General features: G+C 40.7%; 1 protein-coding gene across 1 annotated transcript; it reads right to left on the minus strand.

Moving 5' to 3' along the window:
- Positions 1 to 4,719: 4,719 nt before the first annotated feature.
- On the minus strand, positions 4,720 to 5,809 carry LOC133799655 (uncharacterized). The gene is made up of 2 exons (XM_062237653.1): positions 5,642 to 5,809; positions 4,720 to 5,277 (listed from the first exon to the last, which is right to left on the minus strand). The coding sequence occupies exons 1-2, from the start codon at positions 5,807 to 5,809 to the stop codon at positions 4,720 to 4,722; spliced, it is 726 nt and encodes a 241-aa protein (XP_062093637.1).
- Positions 5,810 to 14,531: the final 8,722 nt, after the last annotated feature.

Consider the following 14,531-nt stretch of genomic DNA (forward strand, 5'->3'; position numbering starts at 1 on the left):
CTATGAAACAACAGAGGGTTGAAACCCAACTCATTACTTTCACTGAAGAAGACGCCTCGCACGTCCAGTTCCCCCACAATGACCCTTTGGTCATCACCTCCCAGCTCGCCAATAAAAGGGTGTGATGAGTCCTGATAGATAATGGGAGCTTGGTTAACATCCTTTACAAGGACACCTTGGAAAAGATGGGACTCTCAATTCGAGACCTGAAAGCTTGTGTGACGACGTTGTAAATTTTTTTAGGAGAAGGAATAGCCAGCACGGGATCTATCGAGCTCCCAGTGACCTTGGGAGACTATCCAGTCTTGATAACAAAGATAATGGAGTTCATAGTGGTGGACACCCCCTCGACCTACAATGTGCTGCTTGGGATACCAGCCCTGATTGGGTTGGGGGCAGTTTCATTTGTGAGGCACCTGGCCATCAAGTTCCCAACACCTAGTGGCATTGGGACGTTGAAGGGAGACCAGCTGGCCGCTTAAGAATGTTATAGCATCTCCATGAGGGGGAAGGTCCAAACAAGTTCACAAACACTTGTTGTCATCCGAGAAATTAGCGGGATAGTCTACGAAGTCGAAGAAGAGATTGACCCCAGGATAGAAGAGGATAGGGCCAATCTTGGATCAATCGAGGAGCTCGAGGACATAAAGCTCGATGAAAAGGATACCACTAGGGTGGTAAAGATAGGGAAGAACCTCCCAAAGGATGCAAGATAGCAATTAATCTGCTTCCTGAGGGAAAATCAAGATGTGTTCGTATGGTCGCATTCAGACATGATTGGGATCAGCCCAAACATTATAAGCCATGTGCTCAAAATAAATAAAGGATTTCCTCTAAAGAAACAAAAAAAGAAGGCTCCTGGATGATGGAAGGAAGAAAGCCTTGAAAGAAGAGGTCGAGAGGCTGAAGGCGAATCGGTTTATTTGAGATGCTTTCTATCCTGATTGGATAGCAATCCTGTGTTATTTCCGAAGCCCAATGGAAAGTGGCGAACTTGCATTGATTATTCGGACCTCAACAAGGCATGTCCAAAGGATCGCTTTCCCCTACCTCAAATTAATCAACTCATATATGCTACTTCAAGTCATGATATCGTGTCATTCATGGGTGCGTAATCTGGATATAACCAGATAGCCATGCATGCACCCGACTAGGAACATATGAGATTTATGACTGACAAGGGTTTGTACTGCTACAATGTGATGCCTTTCGGGCTCAAGATTGCCAGGGCCACATATCAAAGATTGACGAATGGGATGTTTGCTGATCAAATAGGGAACAATATGGAGGTTTATATGGATGACATGCTGGTCAAGTCCAAGCATAACTATAACCATGTTGATGATCTCGCAGCATGTTTTGCTATACTTAGGAAATACAATATGAGACTTAACCCACAAAAATGCTTATTTGGAGTATCCTCTAGAAAGTTTCTTGGATTCATAGTAAATGCTCAAGGCATAAAGGCAAAACTGGATAAGATCAAGGTGTTAATCGATATGACCTCACCTAAAAAAAATAAAGATGTCCAGAGTTTGACTGGATGAATGGTAGCCTTAAGTAGGTTCATATCGAAATCTACAGACAGATGCCTTCAATTCTTTAATCTTTTGAGATGGGGCAAGAAATTGGAATGGTCAGACGAGTTTAAGCTCGCTTTTCAAGCTCGTAAAAATTACCTCGCCGAACCACTAATCTTATCCAAATCAATCACAAGGGGAGTATTATACTTGTATCTCACCACAACCTAGCACGCAATCAACATAGCACTTTTTCGGGAGGATAAGAAAGTACAAAAACTTGTTTACTATGTTAGGAGAAGTTGGACTTGTGCTTGATACATGCATCTTGAAAGCTCCGACCTTACTTCTAGGCACATCATGTACACGTATTGACTGATCAACCATTAAGGCAGGTGTTGTCAAAACCTGAGGCATCCGGAAGACTGTTAAAATGGGCGGTCCAACTCAGACAATTCGAGATCACTTATCACCCAAGAACAACGATAAAATGACAAGCCTTAGCAGATTTCATAGTTGGATATACAGTAATCACCAACGAGGAAGTCATAACCCCAACCCACGAGCTGTGGAGGCTTTACGTCAATGGGTCTTCAAATGAGAATAGGTCGGGGGCAAGAATTATTTTGATCACTCTGACTAGAAATCATTTTCATTCAGCCTTACGATTTGGCTTTGAGGCATCAAATAATGAGGTTGAATATGAAGCACTACTAGTGGGACTTTGGATAGCTTCCGAGCTAAAAGCAAAGGCCATTCACTACTATAGTGATACCTAATTGGTCGTTAACCAGGTTTTAGGAGAATATCGGGCTCATGGCATTAAAATGGAAACTTACTTGGAGAAATTCAAGGTGGCATTCAGGCAATTCGAGTTCTATGCCATTGAACAAGTTCCACGGAAGCAAAACTCGAATGCAGATGCTTTAGCTAGGCTCACCACAATCAAAGATTCTGATGCACTCAATGTGGTGCTGGTCGAGTTCCTACCGGTCCCAAGCATAGCCGAGCTTGAAGAAGAAGACATCAACATGATTGACTCGCAACCTACCTGGATGACCCCCATAATTAACTACCTCAAAACCAGGAGCCTCCCAACAAACCAGAATGAGGCTAGGAAACTTATGTACAAGATACCAATGTACACTATCTTGAAGGGGAAATTGTAAAGAAGAGGGTACTCTATGCCATTGCTAAGGTGTGTAACTCTACCCGAAGCCAGAATTTTTTTTACAAGAAATCCATGAAGAATTTTGTGAAGACCATACTCGGGGGCGTAGTCTATCAAAAAACGTGATTAGGCAAGGATACTTCTGGCCTACAATTAAAGCAGAATCGTTCGAATACGTCAATTGCTGTGACAAGTGTCAGCGGTTTGCTTCATTCCCGCGAGGTCAACCAACCGAGCTCGGCATGATGAGCTTTCCGTGGTGGGAATCGACCTCCTAGGATCCTTACCAATAGGGAAAATAGGAGTAAATTATGTCATAGTTGCTATTGATTACTTCATGAAGTGGACTGCGGTCGAACCTCTACGCACTATCACCTTAAAGAAAGTTTTGGAGTTCATGGTAAGGAATATAATTTGCAGATACGGGGTACCAAGGAAAATAGTATCAGACAACGGAACCCAGTTCGATAGCGAATTATTTACACAGTTTTGCGAAAAGATGGGATAATCAAAAGTTTTTCCTCAGTAGCCCATCCATAAGCAAATGGTCAGGTTGAAGCAGTGAACAAAACTTTGAAGATCTCTATTAAGAAAAGGCTTGAAAAGGATAAAGGAAAATGGCCAGAAGAATTACCACAAGTCCTATGGGCCTACAGAATGACAGCTCGGACTTCAAGAGGACATACCCCATTCTCCCTAGCTTACGGTTGCGAAGCTATGCTAGCTATTGAGGTCGAAATCCCAACAATTAGACGTGAGGCTTATGGCCAGACCTCAAACCAATCCCAGCTCAAAGAAACTCTAGATCTAATTGAAGAGAGACGAGATGAAGCCCAACTTAAAAATGCTGCATACCAGCAAAGGGCTACAAGATACTTCAACAAGCGGGTTCGAGACAAAAAAATTGGATTGGGAGATTTGATGCTCAGGCGTGTGTTTTTGGCCACACGAGACCCCTCGACAGGTGTGCTTGGGCCTAATTGGGAAGGACCCTGCCAAACTGAATCCATTATTCGACCTGGTGTGTATAAACTAGCAAGATTAAATGGAGAATTGGTACCACGAGCTCTGAATGGTGAACATCTACGACCTTATTATCAGTAATGTAGGAATGATGTTTATTCATTTGTAACCAAGCTTGTACTTAATTTTTTCTTTTTATCAATAAAGCACTGATTTTTATTCAAAATTTGTGTATTTTTATTATTTACTTTTTGCAAGCTTTCAAAATTCAATAACCTAATATTGCAATCATAGGATATTAAGGGGGCATAAGTGGTATACAATGATACAATAAGCTCAAAAATGTGGCGACAATAAAAATAAAATAAAATTAGTCAAAGTGTATGGACTATTAACGAGGCACGAATTAAACAATGTATGGATTACTAACCAAACACATACTAAACAAATCTAGAGTGAACCGGCAAACTCCATTCGACAATAATTAAAAGTTGGAATTCTGGATTAACCAACAAAAGTTATAAGTCAAGACAAAGCTGGAAATTTTTGCAAAGAAGTTTCGACCTCGTAACCTCAAGACCATACTCGAGGATGAAGAAAAGTTACTATAAATAAGCAAGAAATAACTAAATTAACAAAGTTACATGACGAAAAGTATTTTAAACGAAGATACGGGGTAAAAGTAATATTCAATTTTGAGAATAACGAAGTCGAAAAAGTCGCAATCGAATGAACTATGCACTAATACATGGAAGTTTGAACTCAAGCACGACGGTATTTGTGTAGATAAAAAAAATATACAAGCAAAGTATTTTGTAGTATACTCGAAATATTTCGAGCTAGAAATATACAATATGCTATAAGAGAAAAATTATGAAGGTAGATAGTATGCACAAAAGATTTCGAGAAAGAAATTAAAGCATAAAATATAAACTACCATTCAAAACATAAACTTGTCCAATAACTAAACATTTGAGTTATAATTATCTTTGCCCCAAGGGCAGAAAATATATATATATATAATTACAAGGGAAAAAAAATGGGTCGAAGCCCATAACTTGGTCTTCAAGGATCAATAACTCCATCAACTGCGGTCCCGGCTTGCTCGGTGGCCTCCGCCGCCTCTTCAGCATCGAGCTTGGACTCTTCCTCCTCCAGTCGAGCCTTCCACCTAGTGATAAACTCAGTCTCCCTGTCAGATAGAAAGCTGGTATCGAGGTCAGGATTGTTGGCCCAAATTCGATACATCGCCATGTCTACGGTGCAATCTATTTTGGTCTTAAGCTTCTCAAGAAGACGAGCCTTCTCACTCTTGATGAACTTGAAATTCATCTTCTTGTCCTCTTCCAACTTGGCGTTAAGCTCTTGGACTCTTTTGATCTCTGAATCTCTGGTCTCCACCTCTTTCCAGGTTGCCTCCAACTTGATGTCCAGCTCCTGGACCTTCTTAATCTCCTCATCTCTAGCTTCCATCTCCCTTTGAGCCACTTCCAGCTCCAACCGAGCCTTTTTAAGATCGTCCTCGGCCTTGAGCTGTGCATTTCTGGCCTCTTGGGCATGCACCTTGCTTGTTGTGACCTTGCATTTTAGGATAAAATTATGCTGAATTAAGGATAAGAAGGCCTGCAATTAAAGACTGATGTTCGAAACGAAAAAAATAAAAAGTTGGCACGGAAACAAGGAGCCTATCAGTTCTGAGGAAATAACTTACCGAAGAGAGCAACTTTCCACTCTTATAAAAAAGAGTGTTGGCATCCAGGCAAGTGGTATGGAAGTCCCACTCGAGAGCCCCAAGGTTGCTAAGGCACTAACCCATGCAATTTAATGCGTCAGAACCCAGCTGCACCCCTAAGGTACCGGTAACATTGTCAACCAAAACCTCAGGCACGTGGATCGAGAATGTAGGATGGAGGTCTCAGATATGAGGCTGAGAAAGATGAGATTTCTTTGGTTGACCCATAGAAGAAAGGGCAGTTTCTAAGATTACAGTAGGGTCAGTGACTTGGCCCAGGTCGGACGGCTTCGAGGTCAGTTGGGACCGGTTGGGCTTCTTGGTGAGCTTGGAAGAGTGGCCTCCCTTTTGAGATGCCTGATTTTGTTTGTTTACTCTCGATGCAACCAACTTGTTGAGGAGGTTTTCCAAGTCCGAATCCATATTACCTGTCCAAAGGAATAAAAAAGCATCAGGAGCTAGTTAGATGTTACAGTGCATGGTGAGACTTCTAGGCGAAAAGAACCCTAACTGGAGGATTCTAACAAGTTTGAGCTTGGGGGCCTGGAAATCCCCCTATCTTCTGATGACTCTAAGGGGGTCCCCTCTCTATAGGTGGGAGATAGTCTCGTTAAATCCATATAGTCATTGGTCCCATATTGAACAGCTACCCCATCCCAGACTTCGTTTAGACTGTATATAGTCTGGTATTTCCTTAACATACTATCGAACCTATGAACTTTAAGGTCTACCCCCGACCAGACCATGAAATTATTCCTAGGGTCATTAAAAATAACCACTAAATTGGGTTCTTACCTAAGAAGAGTAGGAGACCACTTGGACAGGTCCGACTGTAGCATCTCGAAATTTTACTTAGCTAGATAGTAGTAGTAGTAGTAGCTTAGTATTTTTGTTTTCGTGGTTATTGGTTCAAGCCGGGATTCAGTTAGAAACTCATAGAGATAGTTATGGATTTTATAAGTTTAGCTTATAGTTTAGAAATATTAATTTTAACATAAGGTTTGATTAATATAACTAGTCCTAGAAATTATATTTATTATAACCAAAGGTTTAGATAGAATGATTAAGAACGTGACACTTGTCACATGTATGTTTATTAAGGATTTAAGGATTTTAGATGAATAAATTAATAAAGGATTAACCTAGGAAGTCTAGAATCTTCCCTCAGCTATTAGGATCACGTTTTACTCAGTCAAAGTTTTTTAAACAAACTTCAAGTGTGCTAAAAGTGTGCAAAAACGTGTTTGCTATATCAACGTATGCTGATATATCGTAGCTATAGGGGCCGATATATCGCCTATGGGTGATACAGGAAACATGTCGACTTCGCACGAACAAAACCACGGAGGCTCGGGAATATGGGGGAGGCGATATATCGCCTATATTGGGCGATATATCAGCTCCATACATATATTTTGAAAGTCTGTTGAATCCGAGCTAGAAATAGTCTTCAACAACTTGGACTTGCTCTTGAATGTTTTTGACCGAGTTTTGGGCATCTGTTGAGTAGAAATTAAAATTTTATTCAATTATTTATTCATTTTAAAAGGAGTTAGCTTCACTCCTTGAACTCGGTAAATAGGACCTTTCACTCAGCCATTTGATTCATCATTCAAGCATTTTTCAGAGCCTCCAAGCTGCTAAGTTAATTCTAGAGAGAAACACTAGGGTTTTGGGGTTAAAAGCTTTCCAATCCAAGCTTTTCTAAACACTTGGGAAGGAAGATAGATTGATATTTCGGTATTGAGGTGTAGATCGAAGTTCTAATCTATCTAAGGTACTCTTATCCTCAGGTTTAGTTCATTATAGTTCCTTTTATTCTTTTCATTTTCTTCAAAATCCTAACTTGTTATAATGGCTTTTGGTTAGGTATTTGATTCCTTTGAAACTAAAGGTTTTCGGTAAGTTCTTATCTTAATGGTTTAGATCTTCTTTTCATCCTCATTTCTTTAGAAAACTTATGGTTCAGAGTTTCCCATCCCGCTCTTGTCTCCAATACTCTGGTTTTTGGTAAGGAAAATAGGTTAGATTTTATGTGTTATAATTATGCTTATGTACTATATGTATATGTAAGTATGTATGTATATGTTTTATGTTGTAGTCACTTGGGAAATGTAGTTGCTTAGACAACAGATAAGCAAATCCCAAGATTTTTATCATTATCGTAGACTATAGTTATGATTTAACCTACCTCGAACAGTAGCAAGAGGTCCTAGATGGTTTATCATATACTATATTGTGTTTAAACCTACCTTGAATAGTATCAAGAGTACCTAGATGGATTCTATCACATACTACGGTAATGAGTTAATGGCCATTAAAATTGTAGTCCTATGTTTTATGATTTACGTTTTTACGTTTTTACGTTATACGTTTTATGATTTATGTTTTTAGACTTATTATTTATGATATGTTTATAGTAGATTTTCCTTGCTGGGCATTAGGCTCATTCTTTTTTATTTTAGATGGTGCAGGAATAAGCTTGGAAGGTGGGATGGATTCATGGTAGCTTTGGCATGTGTATTGGGCAAGGACTGAATGAATGGACTGATGGGAAAGATCGAGGATGATGTTTTGTTTCAAGTCTTTTTAATTTTGTATTTATGTTTTTCCGCATTTAGTATTTGAAAAGTTAATTAAAGGTTTTGTTTTCCTTATGATTTTATGTAATAATAATGGGATCCCGTATTTTGTATTTTTATAATAAAGTTCTATTATTTAATGTATGCATTCCAAAATAGTAGTTAAATTTAGTAGTTTTTAATGGTCCGAGGTCTGTAAGTTAGTCGGGTCATTACAGTTGGTATCAGAGCCACGGTTCATATGCATGAATTTCTCCTTGATACACACGCAAAAGCTCCGGATCTAACTGCCAATGTAAGTGTTTATGTTATGAATATTATGTTTATGTTAATAGCTAATGCTTTAGTCATTATGTTTTCATTCAAAATGAATAGAGCTTTGACCTATCATGATATTTGAGCCATTAAGGCATTGAAAAGGGTTAGAGAGCCAAGGGATACAATAGGAGTGCTAGAAAGAATCACTCAGAGATTGGTCAAATTTCACAAGGTGATAGTTCACCTTCAAATCAATAGGCAAATTATGATGAGAGCCATGGAACATATGTCCTAGTAATTAGGCTTTTTAAGAATTTTCCTACTATAGTTTCAAAAGTGGAAGAATTATGGGAGACTATGGATGATGAAGATGATTTACCGGTAGCCATGAGATATTATTTTCTCATACTTAGGTTTACCTATAGGTTTGAGTTTCAATTCACTAATGAACAAAAGCATACTATCCTAATGAATATTCCCCGAGGTAGTTTCGAGGCTCGTGATAATGATGATTATGAAGAAATAAATGATGATATGTTAGATGAAGGGTCAGATTTAGAAGATCCTGATTGTTAGTGATTTACCCTAGTTATTATTAGTATAGTTTCTTTATTTATTTTGAATTTATGATTGTAATAAGTGAAAATATTTTTCCAAATGAATAAAGTTGTTATTTCTGAATGGCATGTATGAGTTTGATTTTTTTTACAATCATAATAAATTTAGAATAAATTCAATAAATAATGACTGAGTTCAATGAGGGTGGATACAAATCAATGGATCAGGTTCTGTATTGAGAGTATAGGGGGCCATAGTAGTGGGAACGATTTTACTGATCCCATCCCTCCCTCAATATGGTTAACTTTGGAACAACGACAAGTTTCGAGCCTGAGAATTAAGTCATATAGGATGGTTAGAAACAGACTTATAAAATAATAAAGATGGCTTAATGTTCTAAGTATAGAAACACACCCTAATTTATAAAGAAGGCTTACATAATTTTGTATTCATAAGAAATCATAACTGATAGGTCCGAGTTATGTTTGTTTAAACTAAGTTTTTCCTTAGAAGCGATTAGGGTATGTTCTAACCTGTTTTCTTGACTGTTAGAACTTTGCTGAAGATATCACTCTGAAGGTCTGCATGCACGGACGACAATGCCTCTAGCACCGCTAATGAGACTCACAAAGCCTCTCCAGTCCGAAGAAGGGGAACACGTGCTACTACTGATGCTGCTAATAGGAATGCACCACCACCAGTTGACAACACCGCTGACATTATCCAGTTACGACAACAAGTGGAAGAACTACTGCAGCAATAATGACAATAGCCTTAGCCTTAGCCACAAATTCAGCCCCAGCCTCAGCCAGCGGCTCAAGCACCCTAGCAAGGGCAGAACATAGGATATTTGTATGGGGGATGGCTGATGGCGAACTATGTGCCTTATCCAACTCAGTACATAGAGCCAATCTATGAGCGTTTCTGTAAGGAGCACGCTCCAAACATTTAAGGGACAACCGACCCCTTTGAGGCTGAAGAATGGCTCAGGAAAGTAGAACCAATTCTAGCACACATGAACCTGGGTAACGCGGATCGCATATCCTGCATTTCCTCTCTACTGAAAAAGGATGCCAGAATCTAGTGGGATTTGGTACAGCAGACTCATGATGTCACCACCATGACTTGGGCTAGATTTGTGGAGCTGTTAAACTATTACAACTCTGCTGTTGTTGACACGATTTTTTGCCAATAGTGTATTGAGAAATAATAAGGCAAATTAGTACTTAATAGTAAACCGTAATGAAAAATAATATGAATTCACTCAAGAACATAGAACTTTTACGTGGTTCAGTGGTTAAAATCCACCTAGTCCACGAGTCAATATTATTGTTGTTTCTCTCTCTATTTTGGCAGAGTTTTGGTATTACAGAATAATGGTCCCCTTTCCTGTCCAATATTCCCAATATTTATAAGGGAATTCCATGGACAAGTTAAGGTAACCACGTGAGTCAATCACACATTTACATAATTATTACATTTAATACAAATAATTCCCATTTATATTGGGATATGATTTGATAAGAGAATAAACAGGTTCCCGCTATCTCGGATAATAAATATGACAGTCTGGTCATAAGTAAACGTATAAAGGGATCCCGAGTCTCTGGAGATCCACGGGTATGAAATATACTGAAATTATCACGAGCTGGATATCTCCTCCAAGCTCGTGCTTCGACAGCTATTTAAAATTATGAGCTCACGCTTAACAATCATTGCATCCTTAGTTCGGGATAAACTCAGGATGCCTTACACCATGTATAACCACTATGAATCTCGAGTTGTCCACGTGGATAATAGGCAGATATTATTTCCCTTAGTCATTTCTCCGTGTATTTATCTGCCAGCTGTACCCGAGTTGAGTGAATGAACTCGTGCTAAAATAAGGGTACAACATTTCCCCCCCAAGCTCCTGCTCGTGTATGATGCCGTCACTTTTTGACCTACATAGTAGGGGCGTTTAGACTTCTGCTACATAAAACCACGTCTACCTTCTACTCGAGTACTAGACACGTGGTGTACTGCAATTGGCATCTGTTCGGGTTTCGAGGACTGCAATAATTGTCTTGTCAACTTTTTTCCACCGTTTGGTCTATTTAATCTTGGCCCTTGGATCTTGAACTAACCCAATTGGATGGCCCAGATTAATTTCCACAATTTATGTATAAATAGGATGACCAAATTTCAAACTTCACCACCTTTGCATTTAAAAATTTCCCTTTTCTGAACTTCAAAACTTCCCTTCTTTCCCAGAATCCCCAAAATCGTTCGCCGTGCTCAAACATTTAGAAGCTTTCCCGAAGCTTCCCATTATCGAGTCTACTCTCTCTAATCTGCGAACGTGCTTTCCTATAAGTATCTCATTCTTTGGTTTGAAGAGTTTTTTCCTTTTTTTTTTTTATCCAATGGAATTTCTATTCTTAACCATGTTCATCTGCAACACTTATTGTAGTTACTGGTAGGCTATTTATAAATGTTCATAGAGAATAGGTTTTGATTTCAAACTCCATAAGTGAAATCAAATATGAAGGTATTCATAAAACTGGGTAATTTTCTGGGTCAATCTGGGGTAGTTCTAATCTCAAATAGGTTTAGGAAATACCTGTTTGGGGCATAAAAAAAATCGTAAGGTTTCTAGGTTTGAAACCAGGTAGCTTAAGGGTTACGATTCCTTAAGCAGTTTTGCACAAAACCGCTTTTCAAAGGAAAGTAGTGGCCTGCCGTTTCTGATACACAGATCCCAAAATGTCAAGGGACTGTTAAGAAATCGAGGCCCATAGACTAGGATATCGTGTGACATCATGCGATGGGGCTGAGGCTAACTTTAGCCCGTATAACCAAAATAACCTGTTTTGTTCTTCGTACCATCGCGTCATAGTTTTAGATCATCTAAGGTCGCCTATTAACTAGGTCGTTTTGCCGTTAGGCGATCTGATGGCTCCTCAAAAGAAGAACGCTCCGAAGAAGAATGCCTCAAGCTCGTACTCTCATCAGAAGAGCAGGGGGAAGCAAGTCGCCCCTGAATCTCCCATTTCCCTTTTTTGTCCGATGGTGGAGAAGGAGCTCGTGGTCAATCCCAATGCGTATTTCGAGGCTGAGCGTATCATCTCCAAGATCACGACTCAGGGGAGAGTGAATAAGATTATGTTGAGCCACAACATAGAGGTCGGAGCTGGAACTCTCCTCGTCTGACTTGCATTCGAAGGGGAAAGGAATTGTTCACCTCTCCAAGATGACTACGCGGCTTGGAGTGATGAGCATCTGAAGGCTGGGGCCTTCCTTCCCCTGGACCAGTACTTTGCGGATTTCTTTAATTACGTGAAGTTGGCTCCATTCTAGCTCCCCCCAAATTCGTATAGACTTTTGGCGGGTCTGAAGTACTTGTTCCTGAAACATGAGTGGGAGGTCCCCACCTCGGCAGACATATTGTAGTTCTTCTGCCTCAAGGCAAGCCTGACCAGAGGGGACGCAGTAATGAATTCTACTACCTCACACGATTTCCTAACTCCGCCTCTGTCATTGAGCTCCCCAGCCATCTTACGATTATAAAGATTTATTCTTTATGTCAAATGGCTTCAGAAACCGCGAACACCATTACTTCAACCGACCTTGTAAGTCTTCTATCCTTGTAAATTCAGCTCGTGAATTTTTGTTCCTTTTAAGATATATCTTTTTTTTTGTACATGTCTTGATAGAATTTGTTTCTCGTGCAACCATATTTGCGAGGACAGAAAAGTATATGACCCTCGGGGGTCAGTACGAAAAATTATCTAGACTTCCCCCTAGCGAAAAGGACTATCGCCAGGTCATGAATGATGCCACCATGTTGGCATGTAAGCTGATCGGAGATGGGCAGACATTAGCTCTGAGGACATTGGCTCCGCTCCCAACCACCCTTGAGCTTCCCGCTCCTCAAGAGGCCTTACCAGTCTCTTAGGATAGCGAGGAAGAAGAGGCCGAGGTGCCTCTTGTGTAAAAAAGATGGGCTCCCGAGGCTGTCCGAGAACCCGATCCAGATCGAGTTGTGTCAGGGGCAGCAGCCGGCCCCTCCGGCCAAGGTAACCCATACCCCTCTAGGGAATTAGATAGAGTTGTTACCAATTTTAGGTTAGTTTGGTATAATCCGAATTAGCTCGTTCATTGTCATCCTTCCAACCTGGATCTAAGTGTAACCCTACTCCAGTGCATAGACCACCTAGTGGTACGCCATGACAATAGTTATCCTAAGGGCACAATCGTAGTTGACATCACCCTAAATTTTAGATCCGCCATTTTTGAAGAATACGGGACAAACCGTAGGTCCTGAACTTCTCGGCTCCAGGGTGCATATGCCCCTGGGTTCAAATAATACGTAGATGAGTCCTGCCCCAAGGAAGAACATGAACCCCTTAGGATCCAATAAGTATTAACTGTAGATTCCCCTTTTCCTCCATCAGTTCTAAGGCTAGAGGTGGTTCCTATCCCGGTCAAAACACCCAAGCTGGTGATAATAGACTCCTCCCCCAGCCCGAAGGGTAGGATCTTTGTTTTCTTTCTTTATTTATAAATGCTTTTTGAAACATTATTTTTTTGAACTAACTCCTTCTGTTCTTTTTAGGCGAAGAGATGAAACAACCAAGAGCTCCTGACCTCCGAACTGCTTTCCAGGCTAAGAAAGTCGGCGCGGGCCCTGTCGTGAAGAGGCTCAGGGTGGTGAAGAAGACCACCCCTGCAACGGGGAACACTTCAAAGTCCCCTGCTAAGAATAAGGACACGAGCTCGACTCCTCCTCCCCCACCTCGATTCATGCCTTCTCCTCCCCAAGTCATTCAAGCCGAGGCCTCCACTGTCCGGATACCAGTAGATCCTTAGGACCTGGGGAAGATCCCTGAAGCCTTTCGGGGAGCCATATGGTGGGGCATGCCTACAAATCCAGCATGAGGGACCTGAGGACCATCAAGGAACGCAGCTGGGAGAATGTTATGGAATCCTCCATGGGGATGAACCTCACTGTGAGTTCTCTTTCCTTGGTGATTCTTTTTTATTGTGACTAGCTGTATATCTCTGACTTGTTTTGTTATTTTGTAGTCTACCCTGGCTCAGTATCGTAGCATAGCTCATGCTAGGGCCATAAATGAGGAGTTCCAGGCCGAGCTGAACACTGCCAAAACTGCCCTAACTGCTGCTCAAGAAGGTGAGCAGGCCGCCAAAGCTGCCTTGACAGCTGCTCAAAAGAATGAGCATGATGCCAAAGCTGCTCTCACCTCGTCCCAAGAAAACGAGTAGGCTATAAAGACTGCACTGTCTGCCTCCCAAGCTCAAACTGCACAACTTCAGGCTGAGATTGATGAGGTCAAAGCAAAACTGCTCGAGGCCGAAGTCACAGCCAAAGAAGAAAAGGCAGCGTCATCATTGGCCATGGAGGAGATGTTATACCATTGTTGGGCCTTCAACCTGGATAGGAACTTCTCTTTCATGGAACCTGGGCTATGGGATCCGTACCCAGCAAAATTCAAGGCTCGGCTCTTGCAAGAACCGTCAGAGACTGGTGATGCATCTGGAATGGCGGAGGGAGATGGCGAGGAGGTCACATCTTTGGGGAGAGCTGATGGAGCCCAATGATATCTCCTTTGTATTTTTTTTTCTTTGTAATTGTTTATCAGTTTCATGGATATTAAACAATTGCCTTCGGGCTCAATTTGAGATTTCTCCTATTTTAATATATATCTAACTTTTGATCCATTTATCTTTCCTTTATTATCTCTCAT

The sequence above is a fragment of the Humulus lupulus genome, chromosome 9 (genome assembly GCF_963169125.1).
Source record: "Humulus lupulus chromosome 9, drHumLupu1.1, whole genome shotgun sequence".
Taxonomy (NCBI): domain Eukaryota; kingdom Viridiplantae; phylum Streptophyta; class Magnoliopsida; order Rosales; family Cannabaceae; genus Humulus; species Humulus lupulus.